We start from the raw sequence: 27,324 nt of genomic DNA, 5'->3' as shown, positions 1-27,324 counted from the left end.
CTTTGGCATCACAGCGCAGATGTTCTTCAGACTTTGTCTTGCTTTTTAGCGACAGGGACACATTCCTCCCCATAATGGAATAGAAACACCGACAGAAAGAAAGAGATTTTCATCACCAGTTCTGTTAGAGCATACGCTGTTTCCCAGCAAGCCCAGAGAGCCAGACCTTTGCTGTCCTCTCGAGGATTTGGAGGAAAGCTTGACTCAGTAATTATTTGGACTTTTCTGTTACAGATGGAGTTTTTTTTCTTACAGGCCTACAGCCTTTCATAAAGGAACTGTAATACAGTGACTGTTCCAGTCACACTGGGATTTGCAGTATGGATGATTACAAAAAGACAAACACCACCACAAAAACCTTGTTATTTCTGAAGATCCACATCACAATACTGACTTGGCAGAAAATGACAGAGGTAAACCCACTAACTTCAACAGCTCTTGGTGAGCTTCAGATGATTCCTGGGAGATGTGGGCTGTTACATCGCTTCTACAGCCAGAACTCAGTTTTGCCACTCCTGCTTTTCCTACCAGGAAGACGTAAAAATTGTTCCTGCTCCCTCTGCAACCAACATTAATGGCACACGGACTGAACTCAACAGTTAAGCTTAAAACTTTCACTTTAGATACTGCACTTTCCTGAGTTTGTCCTCTCTCCTCTGACTACTAAGCAGATCAGAAAAAGGATTTTCTTTCCCTCAGTTGCTTCATCCTGAGGTGAAAAGTTCAGAAAAATACTGATATCAGGAATACTGAGACTGAACTGAACTGACAGGACATAACTTCAACATTTTCTATCAAAATGAAACGTTTAGACATTGGAGAAAATATAAACTTCCATTTGTTGACTTAAATCAAATGTTTGGTTCATGATGATCAAAATCACTCATGATGGAATAAGGCAGTTAAATTAGTGAAAGAAACCACACTACCCTGTGCAAAACCATAGCAGATTAAACTTGATCTTCATCCAACCCCCGGGCCAGAGATTTATTTTCCCATTACAAAAATTCTGCCCTACACAACCATATCCCCCGCAAACATGCGATCTAGCCAAAATCCCACTTGCTGATGCGGAAGCATTTGCTTTGAAATCTTCCAATAAACTCTGCTGATCACATTTGCTTGTTGCCCTTCTGTCTGGGTGTCCTGAGCTGTAGGTGATCCAACCTTGCACGACAGCCTCCCCCAAGCGCTTCTGACTTCTCAGAGGATGACCTGTTAGAGTGGATCAAGCCATAATATGTATCTTAAATCATCCTTAGCTTAAATTCAAGAAATCACAGGAAATCTGGGATTCCTCTTTTGTTTTTAAATTTTTGTGCATCTTTACAGTGCCTCCACTTTTTGGGCCCATGCCTTGACGTGCAGTCACGAGGTTTTTCTTTTCCAGTTGAAAGCAGGAACTGAAAGCTCGTGTAATGACATGTGTCCTGGACTAAGTTGTAAAAAGAGTATCGAATGGACTGCCACCAGCAGGATGACTGTGAGAAGTGGCAGCACTGGAAAGGCCAGCGTTAAACTAAGCACCCGATAAAATCCTGGGCTCAGTTATCTTTTCCCTTTGATTTTATAGCCTGTCGCTCCACTGACTTTAAAAGAATTCAGCTTTCCCCTGAAGTGCTCCAGTGTAAGGAGGAGGAGGAACAGCTGTTAAAAGTTTAATGTTTTAAAACACTGTCTGCTTCAGGCTATTTTAGATGCTCTGATACTTCAGTTTTTGTAAAGTCTATCACTTGGTTAGAAAGAGGTTATTTTGCCACAGATAAAAAACTAAGTTTTACTGAAATATTTATTAGCGTGCGGTAATATTTTTACAAATCGCTAAATGCACCGTTATCCCTCCAATGCAGGTTGGAGCGGATGGAACAAAGCCACCACCCAGCCCTCACTGGACCAGCACCAGCTTCCTACCGCGGATCCGCAGCCACAGCACGCAGGCTTTGTCACTCTCCTGCCGCTTGATACCCAGTGCGTGGGGACAAATTGCCACCTCGCTCCTCCCACAAAGCCTGAGAGCTCAGACCCTACAGGCGACAGGCGCAAACGCTAGCATGTCTGTCCCACGGCCAGGGCTGCTGCTTTGGAGAATAGGATGGGAGGGACGGGCCATGCCGTGATATTCTGTGTCACTTCTCCACCCGGGACACATCCTCGCAGCTCTGGGGAAGTCCTACTACATTGGCAGTAACTTTTCTCCTTTCATCCCTTCTGCCTCCAGGAGTTTGCTTCCAATACAGACAGGCATTACCGTGTCTGTCCTCCCTTTTACGTCCTTATCCGATATCCAAGAAAAAGTATAAGCTGCTCTGTAAATACGCTACAGGAATCATGTTAGAAAAGCATGTAATTTTGGATAACACTTAGATTTTGAATGTAGTCCTCTACAAAATACACCATGTAGTATACAAATAAGGTCCAGAGAAAGTGTATTCTGTTCCCAGTGCTGGCACCATTTGCTGTGTAACTTCTGGCAAGGGGCTTCTGAGCAGAGCAGAGAATATATCGGAATTTTTGGTTAATTAGTAGGACAAAAAAAAAAAAAAAATCAATCTAAAAATGTTTTCATTTGGGGGCACCTGGAAATGGATATTTTGAATGATCTCATCAAATAAAAAAAGGCAAAACCCAGAGCACTGGAAAATGTTGCTTTGGCAGTTTTAAAGATTTTGCTAAGCCTGAAAGATGCCATTTTGAAATGGAAACGTCTTTTCAAAATGAAAGATTAAAACATGATGATTTTTCCTCTCTCTTTTCCTAGCTCTTGATTTAAAATTATCTTGTGAATTTGACCCATGTTAACAATTCACCAAAAAAATCCCCAAACCAAAGAAAAAAAAACCTGTTGTGCTCTACGGAGGAACTGTATTTTCAGAATGGCCCATGACCAGCCTCTCTTTCCCCTGAGGTCAGTCGGTGTTTTCCATCCTCTTCAAAGGCCAGAACTTCATTAGAGCACTTTGAAATTTCTCACCTTAACTCCCCTTTGTCTCAGATTGCTCATCTGTGAAACAGAGTTTACCTCCACATTCCTCCACATTTTGGCATGGTTACTGTGTTATTCTGGGCCAAATCACTTCAGAGATTCATTTGTCATTAATGATATTGTTTTAATGGACTAAATTCTGTCATGACTTATTCAACCAAGTTCAAGTAGATGCAACCTGGCAGGATATGAGTCACTGCAGAATTTGGTCCAGCTCTTTTAAAGTTCTTTGAAGACCCAGACGAAAGAAGTGAGTAATAAACATGGCCCTGAAACTATGGGTAGAATGAGGCATCCCCTTTCTGCAAGGAAAATGACCTTAAACTCATTGCTAACCAACACAAAACAGGAATATGAGCTAAACCAGGAAGATGTAATCAATCTGTTAGATGCTATGTGACAGATGCATTAAAAAATAACAACAATAAAGGCACAAGGAAATGTAATCTTAATGTTTATGTATCAGACATTTTAAGTAGATGTTCTCCTTCATTTTTTATTCAGTAGTCTAATGTCCAGAGAACTGAAACTCTAATTACTGCTGCATGCTGAAGGCTGGCTGCTAATTATATACCCTTACCTTCATTAGATAAAATTTCTGTGAATAATGCTAGGTCTGCAATAGAGCAGGTAAACTGAGTCACCAGAGATGCATTTTCAATTAAATGCTTACTTTAAATTGGTGGCTCATATTAACGCCGGTGAAACCTGGCTTTCTGTGGCAGAAGAAGTGAACTCTGCTGGCATGTTTGTAAAAGCCCAGGACATCTTGATCTCTGATTTGGTGTTCTGACACAGATCCTATCATTAGCATTGTTATGCAAAAGTATGTGTGTGAACAATATTAAGCACGCAGAACTTTGTGGGTATATTCATGTACTTAAATTAGTGACAGGTACTATCTAAGCAGGACTAGCAATATTATCTCTTTGCTGGGATTACAGCTGAGCAAATTACATACCAAAAATTGTTGCAGATTTATGTCAGCCAAAAGCCTTTCACAAATGAATGAATATGGCGAATCATTTTGATAAACTAAAACTCTGGAAAACAAAACTCTGTTTGTAAAATATCTTCCAAATGAAATATTTGCCCTGAAATTACTTCTTGTAGTTCTCCAAAACCCTGAAAAGTTAATTAATTAATATGTGTGAAGATTTAGTCCATTCACTGCTACAGCACACAGCAATGAACGTAAATAATTTCCTTCTGCTTTTAAACTGAGATTCAGTCCATCAGTTTGCTTTATTTGGCAAATACACCAGGCTCAAAAGGGTTTCACAGAAGTAAAAGAATGGCTGGATTAAGACAGCCAGGAAGGCGTGGTTAATCAGAAAACGCTAGCCTGGAGGCTATTCAGATAAAGAGAAACCCTGAGCAGATTTTAAGAAGAAAACATGAGAAATGCTGGACTTCTAAACTGCTTGGGCTCATCTTGAGTATAAGGAATTATCATGAAGAAATTACAGAAACTAGGTCCAATGGATGTAAACATTGCAATTTTTGACAAAAAAAAGTCTATTCAGAGATGGCTGAAGAAAGATCATTTAAACTTATACAGAGCTCTATGCATAAATTACCCTGCTCCAACCTGTCACTCCCTCTGGGACATAAAGTTACTTAACTTGTAGGCAAGCCTCAAACTCCCAGCAGTTTTCCCATCTGAAGGTAGCAACCAACTACCTGCATTTGTCTTCTAAGAACATGTCACAGAGTACTAAGCAAGCCCTCTGGGTGCTAGCTTGCAACACTGGCACAAGAACCAAATTCAGCCTAGGGCCTCTAAAGGAGATAATATGTCCACTAGGAAGGACTTATTTCAGCTAATGGGACCTGGGGAGGGTTGCTTTGGAGCTAAACACTACCCTCAGCTGTTTGAATCCAAATTAAATTGAACTAACATAGCAGGGAGAAAGCTTAGCATTCCAGTCAGCTTTAGGCTAATGAAAATTTTGCAAAGGCCAAGTCCTCAATATGGTGCAGTTCACAAAAGTTAATGGGATAACTGTGATTTCCAGCAGCTGAAGGGGTGGCCTGCAGTGTTTATAAACATTTTGTGACATTCTGGTTACATTAAAAAAAAAAAAACACCCCCCCCCGCACAAATTTAACTTTTATTTGTAGCCATGTCTCTCATTTCCCCTTCTAAAGTGACACACACTGATAAGTTGTTGATAAGATAAAAGCTGCTGTGGACAAGCCAACATTTTTCTCCTCATGATGGAATACCTTCTATCATACCTCCCATGACTGCCACTGCTGACCATGTCTTCCACTACCATTAAAATGTGTTAACCACTTACCAAGCTCCGTAGAAATACATAGGACTTACAAGCTTTTAGTGGTAATACCGATACAAGTTTAAATGGCCTTCAAGAAAAAAAAAAATCTTCTTGAGGGTCTGGCCTGACCCCAAGATTCAGCAATAAAATAGTTGTTTGAAGCCACTCCTGCAAGCTCTTTCCTCAGCACTGGCTAGGAAAGTACATACTGTGGGTCAAAGCAGCAGTGTATTATTGCCTGCTATTTATCTTTTGAAGAGGCTTAGGCTATCCAGCTGTTGTACAGAGTAAGTCTTCCACTGGACATGTGTCTTATCCAGTAGTTCCCAGTCTGCGATTGGTGGGCAACACGTTTCCTGTGAGACCCTCTAGTAGTAGTTGTGGCCAAAAAAGACTCCAAATTTAAAGCTAACGTTGTTCGCAATACACTGCTGGGTCAGTAGCAGGAACAGACTTGAACACTGAGTCACATAGTTCCTGTTCCAATGCATTAAGTCAACAGTCATTGGATTATTTCCTTCTCAAGAACATCAGCTGACAATCCACCTGACCCCACACACCCCATCTAACTGGGAAGCAAAAAGGCAAGGGTAAAGTGAACTCTGAAAGTATTTCAAAGGGGGGAAGTGACAGACAGTTGCAACTATTTGACATGCAGGATGGAAAATGTGGGATTTTCCATTTGTTTTATTGCTCCATTGAACCAATCTACACAAAACAACGATAATAAATCTTTGTCTTTCAGCAACAGAACAGTAAGGAAGGGACTAAGCCAACTATTCGAAGGAGAAAGGACTTGTCATGTTAGAGAATACCACCATTTTGCAGGGCCACTGCCTTTCAGCAATGAAGCAATATGATCCTACCTTAATGACATCTTCATCCGATGATCTGCACTCCACAGACTCCAGAAGATCAGTCACAGTCCCATCATCTTCCACAGAGATCACTTTGACAGGGACAGCTACAGTTTTCCCAGTGAGAATAGCTGTATTCAGGATCTCTGCTTCCTAAGAGACCAAAAAGCCCCTCTGGTTAATATATTTTGCTCTTACTTCATTAATACTGCCTAGATTCAACTGTCCATTAATTTCTAATGGCTGTTCCAAGAACTATCAGTACACTAGACAGAATAGACAAATTTGCTTCATTTGATTGTAGAAGCAAACTCCCAGTCCTGATCAGTGGCTGTTAAGACATTTGTCATGCCCTAACTGCTATTTCCTGAATAGTAATCAAGTGTAAGAGCAAATTAACGCCTAAGGAATGACCCTACATCACATTAACAACATGTACCTTGCATTTAGCAATAGTGAAATCTCCATCCTGAGCAAACTAATGACTGCTGATCACATGAAAATAAGGTCTTAAGTCTTGTTGTTTTACCCACAAAACCTTCCTCCTTAAGATTTTCCACAGCTACTGATGCTCTGTGACACCACTGGACAAACAGTGTCCATGTTTAGAGTACAGAGGTACTGTATAATGGTTAGGACACAAGTCTGAATTGAGGAAAATCAAAAGTTCAGAGCTTTTACAAGTTTCTGCAGTGAGGGTGTCTTCTGCAATACACACACCTTCTAACTTTCCAGCCTGCAGACAGTCTGCACAGGGACACGAGCCACGCTGAAAGCCGCCTGGCAGTACCTTCAGCCATCTGGCACATGGGGTGTGCGCTAGAGCATGCCCTCTGATGGCCAGGTCAATTGGATACTCAGGCAGACTATGTGTATGGAAGCAACTCTAGTCTTAGAGGTAGGCTTTAGGCTGCTCTTCAGGACAAAATGTGGCATATTCAGTTAGTGCCCCCGTTCCCCACCTGTAGAATGGGCTAGTGGCACTGTGTCTCCTTCCCAGTAAGACCTGGTTTCCACTGCTCTGCCTCCTCAGAAATTTATCAAGAGTGCCACCACTCTGGTCCCACCTAAATGACTACATGCCCCACAGCACTGTAGGGAATCAGATCCTCAGGTCAGATTTTCTAGGATTTATCCTGGCTCTTGTTGTTTATGGTGTGCAAGTCACTTGTTTGGGACTATTTCTTTACCCATGAACAAGGCTCATGCAGAATCATCATCCCATAGAAAGGACAATGCTAAAAAAAAGCATTTTCCTTAAATGAGACAAGGTGTGCAGCAACACGTGTTACTGGTATGTCATTATTGTGATGATTATTGCAAAATGCATTCCAGCCGTTTGTGTAATCACATCTTGCTCTTTTAAATGTAGAAGTGATAAATCAAAGAAAACAGGCCTAGCCAGCGCTCTCAGCTACCTGGGTGTCACATTGGCCTCGCGCATCACTGACTTATGTGAAGACGCACAGAGCACGCAATTTGGTGCCTGCATTCTTCCATTCCTAATAACAAGACACTGCTCGTTACTGGAAAGGTTTTCGAGCTTTTCAGAACCATGCCTGCAAATCACAGACTCTCCCATAGAACAAGAGGCTCTTGATTTCAGCTGGCTCTTTTGAAATAAAGGCTTCTCAAGCCCCCCCAAGTGCTAGCTTCTCATTATCTAAATAGCTCACACTATGAGCTCTGAGACTGACCTGATTTCACTTGTGGAAGACAAAGTAAGAGATTAAACCAAGTCACCAGAAGATGATGACTCCTCCTACTGCCTCTTAGGCTAAAGGGGAGATGCTGAGATTTCTCTAATCTAAAGGATACGGATCAAAAAGACCTCTTCCTATTACTTAAAGGAGGGGAGACACTTTATTTGGGCTCAAAGTAATATTTAAAGAAATAAAGGAAGAAAGAAAACCCTCCACTCTTTTGATAGCTACTTTGCTAAAGTTCTCCCATCCTCACCATGATCTTTAGGGGAAGGTGAAATAGGATTTCAGAAAACAGAACTTAAGAAGAAAATCTCCTCCCTCCCTCAGCACAAAAGCTCTTCATATATTCTGAAATTATAATTCATACAAAGGTGAGAATATCTGCCTGCACTGTAAGGTCCATCTGTCTTGAGCACACATTTGTTCTCGGAAGAAAATATATTATTCTGGCAACTGGGATCTCAAAGATTTGCAATTAAGTCTCCAGATTCTTTTATTTATTTCCTATCTGGGCTTTGCAACAGATTTACTGCATGCAGGTTATTCAGATACTTTTGCTGCTCTCCTGCAGGCTCCAGTGAACTGCCAATGAGGGCAGCATGACAGAACAAGTGCTATTAAGCATCCACGATAATTACAGAATCCAGGCATTAGGTCCTGATCTTGCAAACACTTGGGCATGTATCTCATTTCATTGGGACTATTCAAGGCCAGAACACACGCCTGGCTGCTTGCACCTAGCGCTAAGCTGGAAAGACCCGCTCCCCCAAGCAGGGAATGGCCTGCTTCCTCCAGTTGGTACATTATAATATGACCCTGGCAATTACTCTATAAAGCAAAAGCAGGTTTAATAACAAAACCTTTGAAACTGGGTGATTAATGAGGTCTCCTTACCAAAGGCAAGTGCAATTTCCCCTGGTAAGAGATAGCAACAGAGAATGATTCTCAAAAGCTTCACAGTTTCTTTCAAGTTTCTAGATTTTCCAAGTCCTGGCTTTGGATATTCTGAATGTAGACTGCATCCTAATGTACCCAGTACCTGCCATTTTCCAGAAATGGATGCAGAAGCAGCCCAATTAGTACATCAGACGTTCACTGTCACCTTGCAAAAGCAGGTGCACAGAACAGCAAATACACAGCAAATTTCTGCATATCCTAAGTCTCAGGCAACTGCAGAGCTCAGCAGCACAGGTCTGGACCCAAGGCCTTCTGCCTGCAGCTACAGTCCAACAGATACTGATCTGTACTTAACCCAGCTGTGTGAATAATTTAAATGACTTTAATAGGAGTACTTAAATAAAAAGAGATAAGCATATTCCTAACTGGTTCTAAGATAGGAAGCAAAATCATATTTTGTCTTTATTGAAAATTCAAAGGCTTTATAGCTTTTGTCTGTATCCATGCTCTAGAGCTATGTTCAAAACCAGGGTGTTTCCAGAACAGGGCATAGTCCATGCCAGCATGTGACAGTATCGCAAATTCTTAGGCAGTTACAAAAATCTCCAATACAATCTTTGTCTCCCTCCCTCCAAAAGAAATCAAATAAAAGAGTAATGCCTAGAGTTCATAGACTTGTCTGGTCAGGTGCTCTGATTTTCTATCAGCAATCACCAAAGCTCTTGTCCAGTCTCAGGAAAGCAAATCCACCCAACACTTCTCTACAGCAACGGAAGCGCAAAGCAAGCCAGCAACAGTCCAAGCCTGTGCTAGTCTCTGCTAGAATAACTGGCCTGTATGCTCTTTTGTGGAGTTTTCACTGCCTCCACCTGTATGCACTTGGAGGATGCTTTCTTTAGGCACCTGGTTTGCCTCTCTCCTTTGAGGGGAGAGGCATACTAACCATTTACACTAATTTAAGCAGCAGGGACAGTGTAAAATTCTTCAGTCATGTGTTTTAATAGCTAGAGAGGGCTTAATGTTCCCGTGGTGAAAGCATATAAAAGTTATTTCCTTCTGAGGAAACAAACATGATACTTATTTAGTCATAAATACTTATGTATACAGAGACTTATAGTTCAGAGTCTCAGCATGTAAAAGCTATAAATCTAAACAGTTACTAAGTTAAAAGTGTTACTTTTTGCTGCTTAAGTGATACAAGAATCTTCTGAAGAAATATTATATTCTTTGTCCATAACTGAGGTAGATTATAGCAGACATGATGTCAGAGTATTGCAGCACGGGAACGCTCAGAGATTTTGCAAAGCTAGAGCCAAGTATTCTGACTACTAAAAGTCGATTCCCAGAGCAGCCGTAAGAAAGATGCTGATCTTTCTCTAACCATTAGGTAGGATATCTCTGTAACTCACCTACACCAAACCTCAGTGATAATCAAATAAAATAATAACAGCAATCAGAGGAAAACATTTCTCTCCATGTAACAGAAATGAAAGACCGGGTAATCTTTATTCTGAAATTGTTACCATGTTTAAAAAATGGTAATACTTTTAAAGAACATTCTGGAATGAGTATTCTTTGCCTACTGAAGAGATTCATATTAAATAACTGCACATATTAAGCCCTCCAGCAGAAACATATTCAGAAGATGTGCGCAGTAAGCATACATCTATTTAGGTAGAAATGCAGAAGTGAACACCTATTAGTTTTTCAATTTTAATTGGTAGCATCCCTGCAATTTAATTTCCCTTTGGATTTCTTTTGCCTTATAATTCACTGGGTGAAAGAAAGGACTTTAACAATATCTTTATAAATCTTAAGGATTTTTCCTTTCTTCCCTTAGTTGTCTCCCTGCACCACAGCTTTTCCTAATTTTGTCTTAATAATGACTTTAAAAATAAATAAATATATGACTAACTGGTGCTTAGCTTTGGGGCTCTGCTCCAGATTTGTAACAGGGACACTTTGTTTAGTACTAAAATACAAAGAAAAGTTTAGTGGCAACTGTCAGCATTCTTTTCCAAAAACACTTTAGCAAATTCAAGATGCTATTTTTATGCCAAATCCCTGCTAGCCCTCACAAATTGCACAACGCTTGAGCAGCACTGACCAAGGCACTAGTTTATTTTCACAAAAGACCTGCAGATATGTTTCCTCAAAACAACTTGAGGGGATCTGCAACTCATACCATTTAGATGGAGAAGAAGTAGAAAAACACTGAAAAAAACTGCCTTAAAAATGTAGCTTTTGATCCTAGTATCAGTGGAGTTACTCCATTTTTGTAGGCATTAATTGTGAGGAGACTCTCCATCTTTGCGCTCAAATGATATAATTAGATCTCTAAAATAACCATGTAGATTTATTTTTCATTCCCCATTAGAAGTTAATGGGCGTGACGTACACAGATAATATACATTAATGTTCAACAATCTGCCATGGTACTTGTCCTGCTACATCATACAAGGAAAAAGGCATTAAGCAGTTGCCCTACCATGGCAGCACGCGCTCCACAAGCGCAGCAGAGCTCCAGTCATGCTGCTGATTACGCTAGTTGAATATTTTTTTGCAGGCTAAATACCCAACTCCTAAAACAAGCACGTTCCCTTTTGTTTTCAATAGGAGCTTGGCTTTTGGGTTTAGCATCTACAGATTGCAATAGCAAAGCAAATAAAACGATCACTGAAATCTTCTTTAGTGCAGGGTATGCCACCACATGAGAGTGAAGAGCTGCCTGAAAACCTGTCCTATGTGGCACTTACCAAGATCCTTCATTTTCCTCATTGGTTTCCCATTCCTCAGCCTCTCAAGCATTAATGCTTGAATCTTGGTGCTATTTATTTAAACCAGGCCCAGCTTTCCCTCCTCATCAGCTCACAGCCATGTTCTGTGTATCGCAGAAACCATGCTCCAGCCATGCATAACTAATTTCAAATCTTATTTAGCATCGAGTCTCAGAATTAAGAAGCTAAGTGACAGCTGTTTAATTAACTCCTTAAGCTGATTAGAAAGCATTACAGAAATCCCCCCAAGGAAGAGTTTATAACTGTCAAGAGAGCCTAAGGCCATGTTAATGCTTCTGTTTAAATTTAGTAAGCTTCTAAACCAATAAAGTATAAATGCCTGACATCCTCACGGATGCGGTCAAATTCAGCTTTTTTCCTCACGTTACCACTGCAAGGAGAGGAAACAAAAACAACAACATGGAAGAGATTTGAAAAGCGTGAGAGCAGCAGCTGAAGAGCAAAGTGCAGAGCTGCGGCTCTCCAAAGGAGCCGCCGCGAGTCCCAGCATCTCGCCTTCCATCATGCGGATTAGCACCAGCCGCCCAAGGAAAGCTGAGCTTGCACCAAAACTGCAGCCTCATCTCCCAGCTTCTAGTCACAAGTACAGAGGTTTGTTCCTTGGTTCTTAAAACTTAAATCCACCTTTAATGATAAGATTATGGCAGCTGAAGAACAAATTTTACAAGCAGCTGGTGGAGCTAGATACGTGGTGGTGCAGAGGAGCCGAAATGCTCCAAAGCAAATTTCCTGGTTGCAGCATGCTATTGTCAGCTCTGAGCTTGCAAACAGCTCGAGTTCAGTCCTAAAATAGCAAAATATGCAGTCTAAAAGCCTGAAGTAAATAAAACAGAAGACTGATTTCATTTGCCCTATGGTTTCTGAGCCTTTGTGATGCACTAAAAAAATAAATGAAAAATTAGCTGAAATTCTCCTATGTTCAAAGGAATAAAGGAATCGGGATCAGAAAGAACACAAAACAATTTGAGGCCCAGAGTTTAAATGAGGGAGTTGATAATACCGCAAGTAAAGGAGAGGGTGATTAACCTGGAATGCAAAATGTGAAAAGACTACCATGAACTTCAACAATCACTGCTTGGTTTACTGTGCGCACCTTTCATTGGGAAGATTAAAATCTGAAGTTACTGAGAATGGGGGGATGGAAGGAGGACAATAAAAGTAAATTAAGCTTGTTTATTTTAAGAATTTGCTATATAATCAGTTCCATTGTTTCCTGGGGTATAGACAAGATAGCTCCAGAATCAGATGTGCTTAACATCAGACATAGGGTTAAAAGGAAGCATAAAGTGAAAGCTAAATGTGCGTTTCTCTGGATACATCTACCTGCTGACTTGCAGTCTTCCACACAGCGGCTATAGAGAGAAAAATGGATTTTTTTTAAATAGCAAAATGTGATTGCAAAACCACGGGTAAGAGAGAAATGGGTGGCAGCATCAATGTCTGAGTACATTTTTTTATTCTTCCTCTTTCAGATGCCGTGAAAAGTTCAGATCGCCAGGCAAAGTGAGAGTGTCTTCCCGCCAGCCACACTCTCATGCTGCCTCCGCTGGGGCTGAATCAGTGCTTACGGACTGAGCAAGATTAAGGAACATGTGTGCCTGAAAATCAATCTTTTTTGTTGATTTGGGGTTGGTTTTCAACCGTACCTGTGCCGTATTCCACCCCACCACACTGCTCGGCCAGGCTGTGTCTGATGCAAGGTGTGGGAACGCCCAGCTGGGCTGGGACATGGGCAGCACCTCCCACACTGCGCTCATGGTGGCTATGAATATTGGGAAACACATTTCAAGCTGTTGGCAGTTCTTCCCAAGCCAAAAACAATCCTACATTTGATTAGCTGAATTATTTTCCTACCTCACTTACATATGACATTAAATGTCACACAGTCACAGCCATCAGGTACCACTGTCCCAGGAGCACATTTCATTGGACAACTTGAGGGTCATGTCTCAACCCAATTTTAGGAAAAGCATAACAACTGGAGACACAGGCTCCTGCAAAGGATAGAGAAGGCTGTGAGTGTTATAGTATGTGACGTACAGAGCAGATCTCTGTTACTGATGCACTTATTCCCAAGCGACCTCTCCTTTCGCAAGCTGTCCAAGAGGAAGACTTGGAACAAGGGAGGATTTGAAGAGCTGTGAACATGTGCCCCACCCCCAGAACCCAGCATTCATGCACAACTGCAGATCCAAACTGGAAAATAATTTCCATCACTAATATTCTTTGTTTCATAACAGGGTCCCTCCTCAGTCTCCTAAGTTACAAATATTCTTTCAAATCACCATCTCAGCTAAAAGTCAAAAGAAAAATAATGAGGTTAAACTAATAAATTCTTATTAATAATACATATGTGGATCCTGTATTCATACTGAATTAATATGAATCACACACAATATAAACCACTAATTAATTAAATTATATTCCAATTTTAACAGGAACATGTTATCTGTAGTAGTTTGAAAAGACACTTCATTTAAACACTGAGGTAATCCTTACTGGGAATCAGTGGCTTATATTAAAATCGCAAGGTTTTGCAGAGGATGCTAATAGTTAATCACGCCCTTCAGTCATCTCTCTACTAGTCTCCCTAGCTAACCATCTTTTCTTGAGGATCTGTCACCACCATTTCTATGATTTGCAGATGCCAAACAAATTATACTACAGGCTAAGCAGGATATAATTTTTAGAATTTCCTGTTTCTGAGAATTAACTCCAGCTGGGGCATTTCAGCCCAGGAAACAACTCACAGAGCCCACCCATTAAGGAATTAGAAATAAATCGCAAGACTTACACTCAGAAATCCAGGAAGAGAAATATTTCTCTTTGAAGTTCAGTGAAATATTGATGGACCAAAACAGTTATACAGGAAACCCAGCCAGCATATTTCCAAGAGTCAACATGAAAATGTGACAGAGACTAAAAACTAGTCTGCAGCCTGGCCAGGATATGACAGTGGCTCAATAAAAATGTAGGGCCAATTTATTAGTCTTACCGGCAGGTGCATCTTCTCTGACGCCAACACATCAATGTTTGCTTAGCTGAGAGTGAATATGGCTCAGAAGCTGCAATTCAGTGGTGGGATGCAACCAAGAGCACAGTACCCACAAAGCACAAAGGCCAGCAACTGTTTCCAAAGCTGACTATTACAGGCTTTATTTCATTTCCTGACTTAATGTAGATAACTTCAATTCATATCATATCTGAAACATAGGTACTTCCAGAGTTTGCTACAGTCCTATAAAAATAAATTGTAATGTCCAGCTCTTTGATGAAACAGCAGGTAGAAAGGTTTTCTTTGGAAGAAAAAAAAGAAGAGCTAAACTATCAGCTGTACCTACACATTTGCTCTTCAAACTATTTGATTCTGAAGTCTTCAAAATACGACATTCCCTGAAGCCAAGAGCATTACTGCATCACGACTTGGTTATGAGGGAGATGGGGCAAGTTTGGTTGCAGAACGCGTGAGCAGACTTGGTAAGGATGAGCAGTGGAACGAAGTCGCATACACAGACAAAGCACAGCTATCCGATTTTTCCAGTTAGAAACTAGAAACAGAGAACGACCAATGGCTGGACTGTGCTGCAGGGACAAGCGACGTGGGATAATCACAGAGACTCTCTGCCCCTCCTCATGTCACACTCGAGGCATTCAGGAAACACACGCCATTATATTTAATCTGAGAGCTAACTTTTGCAACGCCTTTCAGATATTTTATATTCTTATTACGGAACTTTAATCTCTATATGGATAGAATCTATCACCCTTAAATTATGTTTGAGCTGAAAGAAAGGAAAACTAAACAGATGAGGCAGTGCTGTGTGTAGTGAATAAGGAGAGAAGCAGTAGGATAGCACGCTGGGTGTTACATAGGAAAAGTGGCATCATTATTACGATGACCAGCAGTGAGAGCTGTCTCATTATGCTGCCTGCCATGCTCAGCACACAGCTCTGGACGTGGTGAAATGCATCTTTGCCAGAAGCAAAGTCCAGGTGCCACCCTGTCTGCCTGGGAGAGGCAGAGCTGTGGTTCAGGCTGGCAAATTCATGTGTTTCACATTCATACATTACTATGACTAGGCAATCGTGGCTTGAGGAAGCTGCCTATTATTGCAGGATGCGATTCTTTAAGCGATGAAAAAGCCAGAAAGTAAATCTCCTCACTCCTAGGGAGAGAAAAATGTCTTTGCGTTTCCCTTTTCCCTACCTTTTTCTGCCTCATTTATGTAGACTAGAATCTCCTCAAAATAGAAATCCTCTTTTTTTCTTTGTTCTGCATTTGTGCAGTGTCCAGTCTGCAGTTCAGTTCTGAGGTCTAGATGCCGAACTAGCTGAGTATAGTAATGGTTTTCTTGGAGGTGACACATGGCAAGCACACACTCCAAATGCAAGGAAAGAACAGCAGCGAGAGGACACGCAGCCTCAGTTTCTGGTGCTAACTCTTATCTACAACCCTGCCACTGGGAAAAAAGCTAAGGCACACGTGATTTTATCGTTTAAAGTTAGGATGTGTGTTTACACCAAAACCACAGTGGTTTAAGACAGTTCTTCTGGCTGTTTTTGCGGTCACAGCCTTGCTGATGTGGTAAACCAGATTTTTTTTGAACAGCGGGTAGAAAAAGAGGACCAGCCAAGAAAAAGAGGACCGGACCTGGGTTGGTGAAGGGCAAGGAGGAAGAAGAGGGCAGCAGGGATCTCTTAGCCCATCCCAAGCGCTTCAAGCCAAACTGTGGCTGGTGGAAGACAACCTCGCTCTGGCCAGATCTAGTTCACTCAGGTCCAGCATCAAATGTGGCATCAGAGTCAAATAACAGAGTCCAAAAACAGAAGAATACCCCTTCATCCTGCTCTTTTTTCCAGTTACGTTTACCTTCTGCTGCCCATTGCTACCCAGGCCCCACTCCTGCTCACCAGCCCGGTGGCAGGAACAACGGGGCTTTCAAAGGAGAAAGTCTTTCCAGGTGTAGTTATCTCCTAATATTTGTGGGCAGCTTTAGCTAACACCTTGGGGCTGTTGTTACCTTGGACAATTTAGAACAAAGGCTTTGCCATCGTAAATTTTACATGTGGACAAGTCTGTTAAACACTGAAGTAACTGTTTGATTTTGTCACTTTGCAGAGCAGAAGTGCAGTATTTCAAGCCTGGGCTTTCTGCTGAGGATTCCTGGAGCAGGTAGCAGGCAGGCACACTACCTACAGAGAATAATGACCTAATTAGCAATGGGACACTTTGTAATGATAACGAACAAGCTGTCCAAGGGACACCAGACCTCCTTTAGGCTCAGGTAGCTGGGAAGTCAAATCCTCCCAAAGCAGCTCACTTTTTTTCTAGCTGTGGCTTAAAAGGACATTTTAAAATGGCAAAGCCCCTTTAATGCTTTGACTTCGAACGCTCAAGAATCGTGTTAGCGTACTTTTGGCAAGGCCTGCTTTGGTGTTCTGGTGGTTTGCAGTGATAAGTAGGCTACCATGACACGAGGAAGCTGTCATGTACGTTGTCTGGTTATCAAAGTCAGGCAGCTCTGAAGTCTGCGAGTTGTCAGGCTGCGGCTCTTCAGAGAAATCACTAATTAATTCACAGGCTCCAGACTATAACTCCATGAAGCCGCGCGCGCATACGTGATGCTGGTCTCTAGACAGACTGCTTTAGCTGATAATCAACAAGGTTTGCTCTTAAAAGCAAACAAACAAAGTTGGGCAGGGTTTCTTCTCTGCCGGTGCTGCGCCGGCGCTCGTAGATATCCTTGCGGGAGGGACGGGCCCGTCGGACGGTCAGAGAGGTCAGAGAGCGAGCGAGCGAGCAGAGCCGGCCCAGGGTGCGCGGGTGCTGCTGTGCCTGATGCTGCTGAATCGCGGCGACAAGGGAGACTGGAAGGGACATGTCATGCATGTTAGCTAAACCCAATCAAAATTTCACACCCGGGGTCAGTCTCGGCTCTGGGATTGATGTGCGAGCGCGCGGGCTCTTTTGATTCTCAGGCCTGCAGTTAAGAAGCCGTTTAATGGAGGGGTTTGGTGCCTGCAGGGGTCCGGAGCTCTGCAAGGGGTGAATATGGGATAGGATGTAGGGATTTCCAGCAACAAATGAAAGCTCTAGGATATCACTTCAAAGAAAAGATGCCAATGAGACTCTAGCAATGCAATTTAGTAGAGTAAATATTTGGTGTGATGTGTAGCAGAGCCAGAATGACTGGGGTCAAACTGACTGAAACAGCTTTGCTTTTATGGAGGGAAGCATTAAAAATCCCCAAACAAGTCACTGGCCTTGTCTAATCTGCTTTACTCTTCTCTTTATTCCTTAGCTTGCTGCTGTCATTCCCAGGCTGTCATTCCCCTTCCACCCCATGCCTACCCCCGTGCACTCCAGGATGCAACAGGAACATTAAGAGTAGTGGCAGGAGAAGGCTGTCCCCATCTGCCATCCAGCTCCTTGGGGCCTGGCCAGCAAGGAGCAGATTAGAGTAACCCTTGGGATCTGGAAATGCCCAGAAGGCAAATTTGACAGATTCTTTTCTGTTATTCTCTGCTTTCCAGAGCTAGACAGCCAAAAAATCTGTGCAGCTGCTTGCGCTCCTCTCACCCTGCCTGGGCATTACTGCGCCCGAGGCAGCTGGCCCAGGAGTAGGTGCTCCAGGTCACGGGAGCTCCGTGCCCCGCTCCCTCGGCCCCTGGGGCCACAAACGTACTTCTGCTTGGCTACAGCAAGCAACAGGCATGCTGGAAGAGATCCGAAGCTAGGAAGGGTGGGAGACAGGAAATCACATGAAATTCTGGGCAGAGAACAAGAACAGGTACCAGGGAAGGAGAGGGATTCCCATGCAGTTTCCACTGGGACAGTGAGCCCCAGCTTAAAGAAAATAAGGAGAAAGTACTGTCCCATGGGACTTTATTACAGGATATGGGACTTAGCAAAATCCTGTATAATATGGGACATATTCAACTTCAGCAGTGGATGCTGGGCACAGCTGAGCACTGAGCCTTTTGTTTCAGCAGTGAGAGCACCCTGCTCCCACAGGCTACTCCCATTATCTATTCTCTTCCTCCCATATAATCACTTTAGTCTTTTTCTGCACTGACTTCCACTGTTGATAATATAGATTAGAAATGCATAAATGAGCCAATAATCCCAGCAGCCAAATCAACTTTCTCACAAAACTATTTCAAAGTGCCTATCACCACGGTGTAAATGATGTGTCTCTGTGACACTGTGGAACAGGGCTGCTGCAAAGGCTTTCCGCAGGCCCAGGACATCTGGGAATCAGCCCCAGTCAGTTCTGTGAGATATGCAAAACAGATAGAACAAAAAAAAAAAAATTCAATGTTTTATTTTCTGAACAGGTTTAGATCTTCCTCGTGTTTTATCAACAAAAAAATTCACACCTGAAAACAACTTCAATACCATCTTCTAAGTGCGATGATATGTCTGCTGAGGTCTGTCTGTCAGTGCTTTATGCAGAGTTTTGTTTGTACTTTGAAGCCCTGCTGTGAGACATTCAATTATTTTCACATACCAAATTGTGACCAAGAGTTCGTCTTGGTGGCTCCAGTCTCCGTTGTGAGCCACGTGTTCACACTGACCCACCTGCAGACCGATGCACGTGGGCAGAGGCATCATTAACTGCATCAGTGCAGTTGTCCTCACCAGGGATGTCCACAGAGAACCTTCTTCCTCCTTTGCCATGTGCCAAGCACTCTCTGAAGCTCCAGCAACAAACACACAGCATCTATTCCATGTTTTGAACCTGAGATTCTCCATAAACCATGCACAGGATGCAAATGTCTCATATTCATCCCAAAGACCCTTGATGTTTTTGCCCCATCCTACCTAGCTGCTCTATTATCTCCTGCAATTCTCCCAGCCTTTAACATTTACCAGACAGCTCTTTCACCAGCACATCCACGCTTCATCTTCCCATGCCGCCTGCAGAGTTAGTTTCTTTACAGCCCTCTTTACAATTCAGTTCTGTTATAGTGACTGCAGGATGTTACAAGTCCCTAACAGGCAGGCTCATCCCTCTCCTCCCATCTCTGACGACTTTGGGTTAATTCTATGAGGTCAAGCAAAGCCTGTCAGCAAAACAGGTAAATCAAAGTGCACATACAGTATTTATAAGAATATATAGATCTAGATTCAATTTCTTCCATGTCTACAATGTATTTTTCAGAGAGGAAAGCCATTTAGCAATGTCTACAGTAATAACAATGCTAACATATTTATTGACTCCGACTCGATTTTTATCATATTCAAAGGACTGCTATCTCCCTTGCACTTTCCAGAGGGGAAAACTGAGATGTAATAAGTTTAAGAGACCTGCCCAAGCCTCCACACTGAGCCACTAGCAAAGCTAGGAGCAGTCTCTGGAGTTTTGCATCCCCTGCCGCACATGGAAAATCACAGTAACTTAGATGATGTGCAAGCACACTGGGAAGACAGGGAAAACGATGCAGTGACAAGACAAAAGCAGATTTGCAAGGATGAAATTTGCCCCAATGTGGTAATTAACATAATCTCCCATGGCAGAGCCAGAGAGTTATGACCGAACTAGTTTTTCACAATTTGAAAGGGAAGGAAGTGTTCTGTAAGGAACAAGAAAACTCAAGTTCTCCAGGTTGCTGGGCAGACGGGAGGTGACAAAGTGTCCTATTCCAATGTTTTCCTACAGATTGGCCTTGTAGTTTTAATAGCAAACTCAGATTTAGGAACGTCAAGCAATAAGCAATAAGCAGCCTGAGCTAAATCGGAAGCACCACAGGGGCCTTGGAAACCTGCCCTAAAACCAAAATTCATTCATGAGCAGACTCACGGCAGAGCAGCAGGGGAGCCTGCAGCTAACCAGCTCTGCTCGGTCAGTAATTAGCTCCTCACTAGAACTCTTAACAGAGACCCAGAAATAAACAAAAAGGACATCCAGAAAAAAATATAATGTTCCAGCTCCCATCTGGTAAATGGGGCCAAAGTCTGCTTTGGGACATGTGATCACGACCTTCGCGAGGACATCATGATGCCCAGGGCAGAATTTGGGTCACAGCGTGTCTTTAGAACGAATCCATTGCAGTGAATGAATAAGGTCTCCGGTCGCTCTCCGCAGAAGCGGCAGAGGTTGTACCCACAGCACAGTGGGTAAATGCATGCACTTGCTGTGCCAAGCCAGGTGTTGAGAAGGGCAGAAACATTGCATTTCTAGGAACTGGAGTAGGTAAATGCCATTTACCTGCATTTACCTTGGTTATAACACTGCCATCTGTACAGCTGAGGAGTGATACCTTCTCTCCATTGCACCCAATTCCAGCAAATACTGGGAGCCCTCAGTCCTCAGAGATCTGCAGGCCAGCAGCATTAGCATGAACCCGGCAGGACACGGGTGCATGTTAATCCATGGGACTGCAAATTAGAGCTCCTTTCCCCTGAGCCACGCTGCCCTTCAGCTGCTGGCAGGAACTCCCAGCACAGAGGACATCTGGGATGACAACTTTTTAGGCTATAAAAAGTTGAGCCCAAGATTGCATCTCTTGGCATAGGCCTTGGTAAGGAAATTTGGATACTTTTTTCTGTAAAAAACAAAATTCTGTTTCCAAAGAACAACTGATTGCAAGCCGCACGCCCATGAAAGTATTGAGGTGCCCAGACGGCAGTGGCACTGCAGTTTGAGAATTTCTGTGTGATTAGCCTGTGACAACAGCTACTGACAGATCCTTAGCGGATATAAAGGGGTGTAACTTCACTGATCTTGCTGAAATGCTGAGAACTGACCCACACATTTGTTTTCCTGGCCATAACTAAAGTCCGTAGTACAGGGAAGTATGAAAATTTGAATGAACATAGAATATTTTTAGGTCTGATGGAGGAGGCAAAGAAAGGGAGCAGGGAGCCTGCAAGCTCTGCTTTGATCATTTAGCCTTTGCAGATTTGTGACAAATTGTTTTTCTGCATGAATCTGAACTGATACAGATTTACATGAGTAGTTAAAAAGTAATACCAGTAGGGAAATAAAATCCCTAACAGCACCACAGAAAAGCAATAAACTTAAGAAGCGGTTAGACAGACAGAAGAATGATCAGAAATGCTTTATAATAGAAAAAAAAATTAATAACAGAGAAAAAGAGTAGTTGGACACTCGTAAAGCTAGCTGAGGCAGGCTGAAAGCAGAGAATCCAAAAAGCCATTAGAAAAAAGACATGAAGAGTCTTGTAATAATATCCTGGGGAACATGTGGGCTGCAATGCCTTTAAGACGGTATTGTACATTCTGCAACATTTGTTTAATGTCTAATCCTTCTGGAATGACTGGTAGAGAACTTACGTTAATGTCAGTCCAACGTCCTGAAGGAAATAAATTTGGACTTGACATCAAATTACGTATTTGGTACCCGGGACATCTGACGTATTTTCCTAATCTGGTGTATACAGAGATCTGTATCCAATAATTCACCTGCTATCAGTGCAAGAGTAACAGCTTCCTTTTCCTTCTTCAGCTTCCTCTCGTTTTAAATTAAGTAAAACTATCACATGAATAGAGCCCTATGTCAAGAACTGTTCACGCTATAATGATTATGACGTTGTGAGCCTGAAATCTTCTAGGATTTAACAGTCACACTGAAAAGAAATAGTGTTATTTGTAGTGTTAGATGACAACATTGGAGGCAGTTTCCAAGGTCAGACATCTAGAAAGGACCGAGGCCCAAAGACTCCTACTGCAGCTGGTGACTTCAACAGCAAAATTCTCACCGAGTTTAGTGAGTGCAAACCTCATCACAACCACATTGTATTCCTGGGATATGATGGTCCATAACCTTAACCAAACGCCACTAAAAGTATCTCAAGGCTCTGTGCTTTTATTTGCAAATTTTTCAAATTAAGAAAGATATAATGCTTCATGAACTAGTTTTTCCCTCCAGCCTATTCAGGGCTAAGTTTGCAGCCTGGGTAGAAGGGGAAGGTACACAGCCTTTTATCAATAGTTTATAATGCCCTGGATCTAATAAATAACTGCTGCCAACTGCCAACATTGAGCCTGGTGTGACCGTTCATCACCTTGTTACCAGCTAGATAGACTGCCTCTAGACATTTTCTCCTGCAGGAGCCAAGCTGATGAATGGTTGCACTAGGCTCAGTACTGGTTTGTGACAAGCTTATATATTGGATTAAAAATAGGGGGGGGGGGGGGGGGGAGAAAATCTTGAGACGACAGCAATAAAGGCTTGGTTCTTCAAGTTGCCTCCAGACACACAGGACCAAAATAATCTGACTTTTATTTTTATTTGCTTGGGCTTTCTTGTTTGTTCTTAACTTACCACAAGCTCAGGGCCCTGCAGCAAAAAGCAGCACAAAGCTCTGGACCTACCTCAATAAAATGACAGTTTTGCTCAACAAAAATCTGTTTTCCAGAATCAGAGTTAGTGTGATGGCTTGCCCTGGCTCCAGTGGGACCTGGCTGGGGCTCTGCCCAGGCTGAGGTAGTCACTCATTGCTGGTTACACTGGAACCACAATCTCCCCTCGTTTAATGCTTCTTTTATATCTGGCCACTTTCTACACTAGGAATCTCCCAGTAAGTCCTCAGCACTCAACTCCATCTCAATAAAAAGCCAATCATCTTTTTTTGCTTTTTCTCTAACTTCCTTTGATTATTTGCTTTTCCTGTCTAGAAGAAGTAAGAAGGGTCCAAAAAGAGTTTAAAAGGTGACCTAAGCGACAAGAAAAAAAAGATGACCAAGTAAGGGTATGGGATGTCTAGGGGATGATGAGTGGTGTAGGGAAGGGGAGCAGAGGCAGGTGATTCCTAGTCTCTCCTCATAGACAAGGTAGGGGAATTATCAGATGGGAGGTCTCAAAACAAACAGAAGATGTTTTTTCCCATAACATAACTAAGCCACAGAATTGGTTCCCACAGAGAGCAGCAAGATCTGGATGGACTGAACTCAACTGCACGACTGAGATTCAAACAACAATTAAACAAATTCAAGGAAGAAAGAACTAAATCACACTTGCAGATCAGCAATGCACTGAGTTACTCACTCAGCTGCTCGGAAGCATCTTTCGATGCTCTTGCACCAATCCCATGGCATCTGTTATCTGCCACTGTTAGACAGGGGGAACTGGACCAGAACAACTTTTGGTCTTAGCCAGTATGATTCTTTAGATAGAAACAGTACCCTTTTTACTGTAATTGTAGTTTAAAAGCAATATTGAAACTTCTTCCCATACAGTTGATCACCTATTGTCCAGTTTTCTGGGAAATCCTTTTATATACAGACTTGAAAAATTGTATTGGTTTAAAGGAATGGATTTTGGCATTAGTGGAAAATATAAGCCCTCAATATCAAATATTTAATTTTTCCTGATTAATTCTTTTATGGTCTCAGACTTGCAACTGATTTAATACTCCTGGATAATTACTTCTATTATAACTGTCTTTGATTTTTAATTAACTGTACAAAGTTTCTCATTCAAATCTAATATTACTTTTGTTAACACTGTCAACTCTCTGTTTAGAGATTCTGTTCACATTAAACTCTGATGCTCAGACCTTAAAGTCTGCCATTCCACAACTGCGTGAATAGATTCAGTATGAGGCTTCTTTATCCTTCATAAACATCTCCCCAAAACAGTCTCCCGTATCCTGAACACTGCTGTCTGCCAAGTAACCCCATTCTCTTAGTACTACTGCTCTCACTTCACCTCATCTAACTCGTATGAGTCCCCTTGATACTAATTTGGTTGATCATTTCAGTAATTAGTTTACTGATTTTCAGACACTTCACTGAGACTATTCACATGGCTGAAGTTAGGACATGCACAGAGGTTCAGCTTTCACTGGGGCAAGAACTTCATCTCTCTTCCAGACTGAATGAAAATCTGGAACAGTCTACAACACTTTGGGATTATCCTGGGACAATGAACAATACTGATACAAAGGTATGTGTATGATGACTTTATTCTTGTTTTCTCTGGCCACCTATACAGGAGGCTTTATAATAACAAATACACCAAGAGCGAAGAACAATAACCTACTGCCTGTGGCCATTTGGGACAAGGGGGTACCCCAGCTGTAGCAGCATTACACACTTGTTGCAAGACTACTGGCTAAGTCATATAAGGCCAAAGTACAACGTTTTCAAACTTGTGTGCCATTAGCCACCTAAATCCATACTCACAGACCCAATTAAGTGACTTTACTAAATTAAAATTCAATACAAGTGAGCTGGCTGGAAATTACATGCTGAGCATTTCCCATTACCAGGCTTCTTGTAATTCAGGGTCTAGATAGGAGTTTAGGTGTCATACTTGAATCATTCACATCAGAATTTGATCTCTGTTTTGAAAATGCTAGTTTTTCTACTTTAACTTCCTTGTAATTAGATTCACATTTGCCTATTGAGAGAGGATGTTGACAGTACTTATAAACTCCCTTAAAATGATTGTTTGGATAAAGGGTGAGGCATACAAATGCAAAGTGCCAGCATCACTTTGCAAACTATCATTTTGTGATAAATAGACAGAATTTTGCATTTTTTGAAAACTCTACCCTTTTTCTATGTTCAGGTTTCCTCAGAGTCTCCTTTAGATGATTCATCTTCCTCCTCTGACCACTACTCGGCCTGGCTGTGGCACCTCTGCCACCCATCGCCTCCATCGCCAGAACAGCTTGCTGGGGGGATGTGGAGCTCCTCATGTGCCCTGGGGGCCAAGCATGCCCCACGGTGCTCCCAGGTCAAACAGACCGGTAAGGATGAACTGAACTGAGTCTTGTATACTCATCTGCCATTTGACAACTTGTTTGCACTGCTGCAGCACAAGCAGGGTGACCTCATACAAGTGTCATGTGTCACTTTTCTCCACTACAGATGGCCTGATATCAGCAACCCAAGGTAGCTGCTCTGACACAGACTGAGATCTCTTTCAGCTAGCAGCTAAACATAGTCTCTGCAGAATCCCAAACGCTTTCTTTCAAGGGTTTTCCATTTTTACCATATATAGATACCTGTTTTGACTCCAAAAGATACAAAATCTCCCATTAGCTAATGCAGCTTTGTGGAAAAGGTTGGTGAAGCTGCCTACAATAGAGTAAAATGATTTTTCAGTGCTTAACATTTTCATAAAGGTGAGTCTTAAAATTACTGGACACACTCCTGTTTGATCTGCTACCTAAATGCCACCTGTACAGAGCAAAAGCACCCAAGTGGCATCCTATCTTTTAGGTTCATTATATGCATTTCTGCTTGGTTTGGAAGGTTTCCCACACTACTTGTTAGGCTTTCAGGGGATTGGGATTATACTGAGGACTTTTTGCCTGAATGACATTGAATGCTACCGATTTTGATTTTAGGAAGGCTGAATTTAAATTTTTGTAATTGATGTTATGTGCTGGGATTTTCTGGTCTATTTTGCTATGTATGAGACTTGCACCATCTCTCTTACTCATGAGGATCAGAACAGGCTTGAGGAATATGATGGCAATTATTGACCCCATAACTGAAGACAACCAGAAGATCAATCGCAACTTCTAACTAAGCCTCTCAATTCCCTCTGTTTAACAGAAGGATCATAACTCTCCTATCTTACGGGGTATTAGGTAACTGTAATATAACTCACAAACGACTGTGATGAGATACATATAAATATATATACATATACGTGTGTGTATATATATATGTGTATATATATGAAAAAAACTGAGTGTATGGAGGCTAGTGACAGTCAGTTCTCACAAATGCTACAGACTTCCTCAGGAAGTGCAAAGATTTGCTAGAATTTCTGGAAGATTTTGTAGCTTTCAACTATTTTTCCATTAGGATTCCCAAATGACTTCAGTCATTTATAGCAAAATATCACAAAAATGAGAACACAAGATCCATGTACCGCTGCTGCACTGCCACGGGTTGGCATCTGAACAAACTAAGATCAGCAATGTCATGTCTTGGGCTGCACTCTGATCCTAACCAGGCACTGAGCTGCCTCTGAGTCGCCTGGATACCAGAGAAAAAGGTGCTATAACTTAGTCCGTGGTTAACAAAAGCAAGAACGGAGAGTCTAAGAAAATAATTATTTTGTGCTTGAGGAAATATGGAAATAAATATGGGCTGTTGCATTTAAGAGACTTTTTGAAATGAAATTATTTGTATTCAAATTTGTGCAAAACCAATGATCATTTTTGATCAGCTCAGCCTGTTCTTTGGGGAAATTAACTTGACGTTCTGGGTGTAAACATTCTTTCAGAATGCTTACCGTAAAGCAATGTTTTCCTCCTGTTCTCACTCCTGAGCACCAGAGCAATTTTCAAAGCATTTCCGTTGATAACAGAAACAAAACAGACAGACCACTCCATCAGGAGGACCAGAAATTGCAATCAGAAAAGTAATACTTACAATACAATTTCATCTATATTCACATTATCACCCGGTCTTCTCCATGCCATGTGTGGGTGGTGTGCAGAGACTTCATGTAGTAATAGACATATTTATGGTTGCTGAAGACTAACAGTAGTCATGCAGCAGCTTTACATACAAGGATGACCAGAATGAAAGCAAAGGCCAGCGTCACAAGCTGGTTTATGATGAACTGATGTAATCTACTTTTAGTTAAGTCAGAGGGACAAAGCATTTAGAGTGTCCAACACAAGCCCATATCAGATTAAGTGACAGTCCAATGGCAATATATTAAATCGTCTCTCAGAGAATGCTATACAAAAAGGGGATGTTCACATTGAAAATGAACCTCTCTGAAACCTGCCCATGAGGATGCTGCAGCAGAGCGCCAAAGTGACGGCTGTAGCTAGGGTAGAGCCCTGCTGGGGTCAGAGAGT

General features: G+C 42.0%; 1 protein-coding gene across 4 annotated transcripts in view; it reads right to left on the bottom strand.

Annotated features, from left to right (window-relative positions):
• Positions 1-27,324, bottom strand: part of TMEM132D (transmembrane protein 132D) — a 275,079-nt gene that overhangs the window by 40,391 nt on the left and 207,364 nt on the right. For 3 of the 4 annotated variants that reach the window (XM_068910686.1, XM_009666648.2, XM_068910684.1), the window contains one exon: positions 6,132-6,275. The exons of the other annotated variant lie outside the window; for it this stretch is intronic. In XM_068910686.1, coding sequence (XP_068766787.1) covers positions 6,132-6,275 — 144 coding nt within the window. The remainder of the gene's footprint in view (positions 1-6,131; positions 6,276-27,324) is intronic. 4 annotated transcript variants of the gene reach the window in all.

The sequence above is a fragment of the Struthio camelus genome, chromosome 17 (genome assembly GCF_040807025.1).
Source record: "Struthio camelus isolate bStrCam1 chromosome 17, bStrCam1.hap1, whole genome shotgun sequence".
Lineage (NCBI taxonomy): Eukaryota > Metazoa > Chordata > Aves > Struthioniformes > Struthionidae > Struthio > Struthio camelus.
Note: the sequence above shows the minus strand (reverse complement) of the source record. Positions and strands in the feature narration are given on the sequence as shown.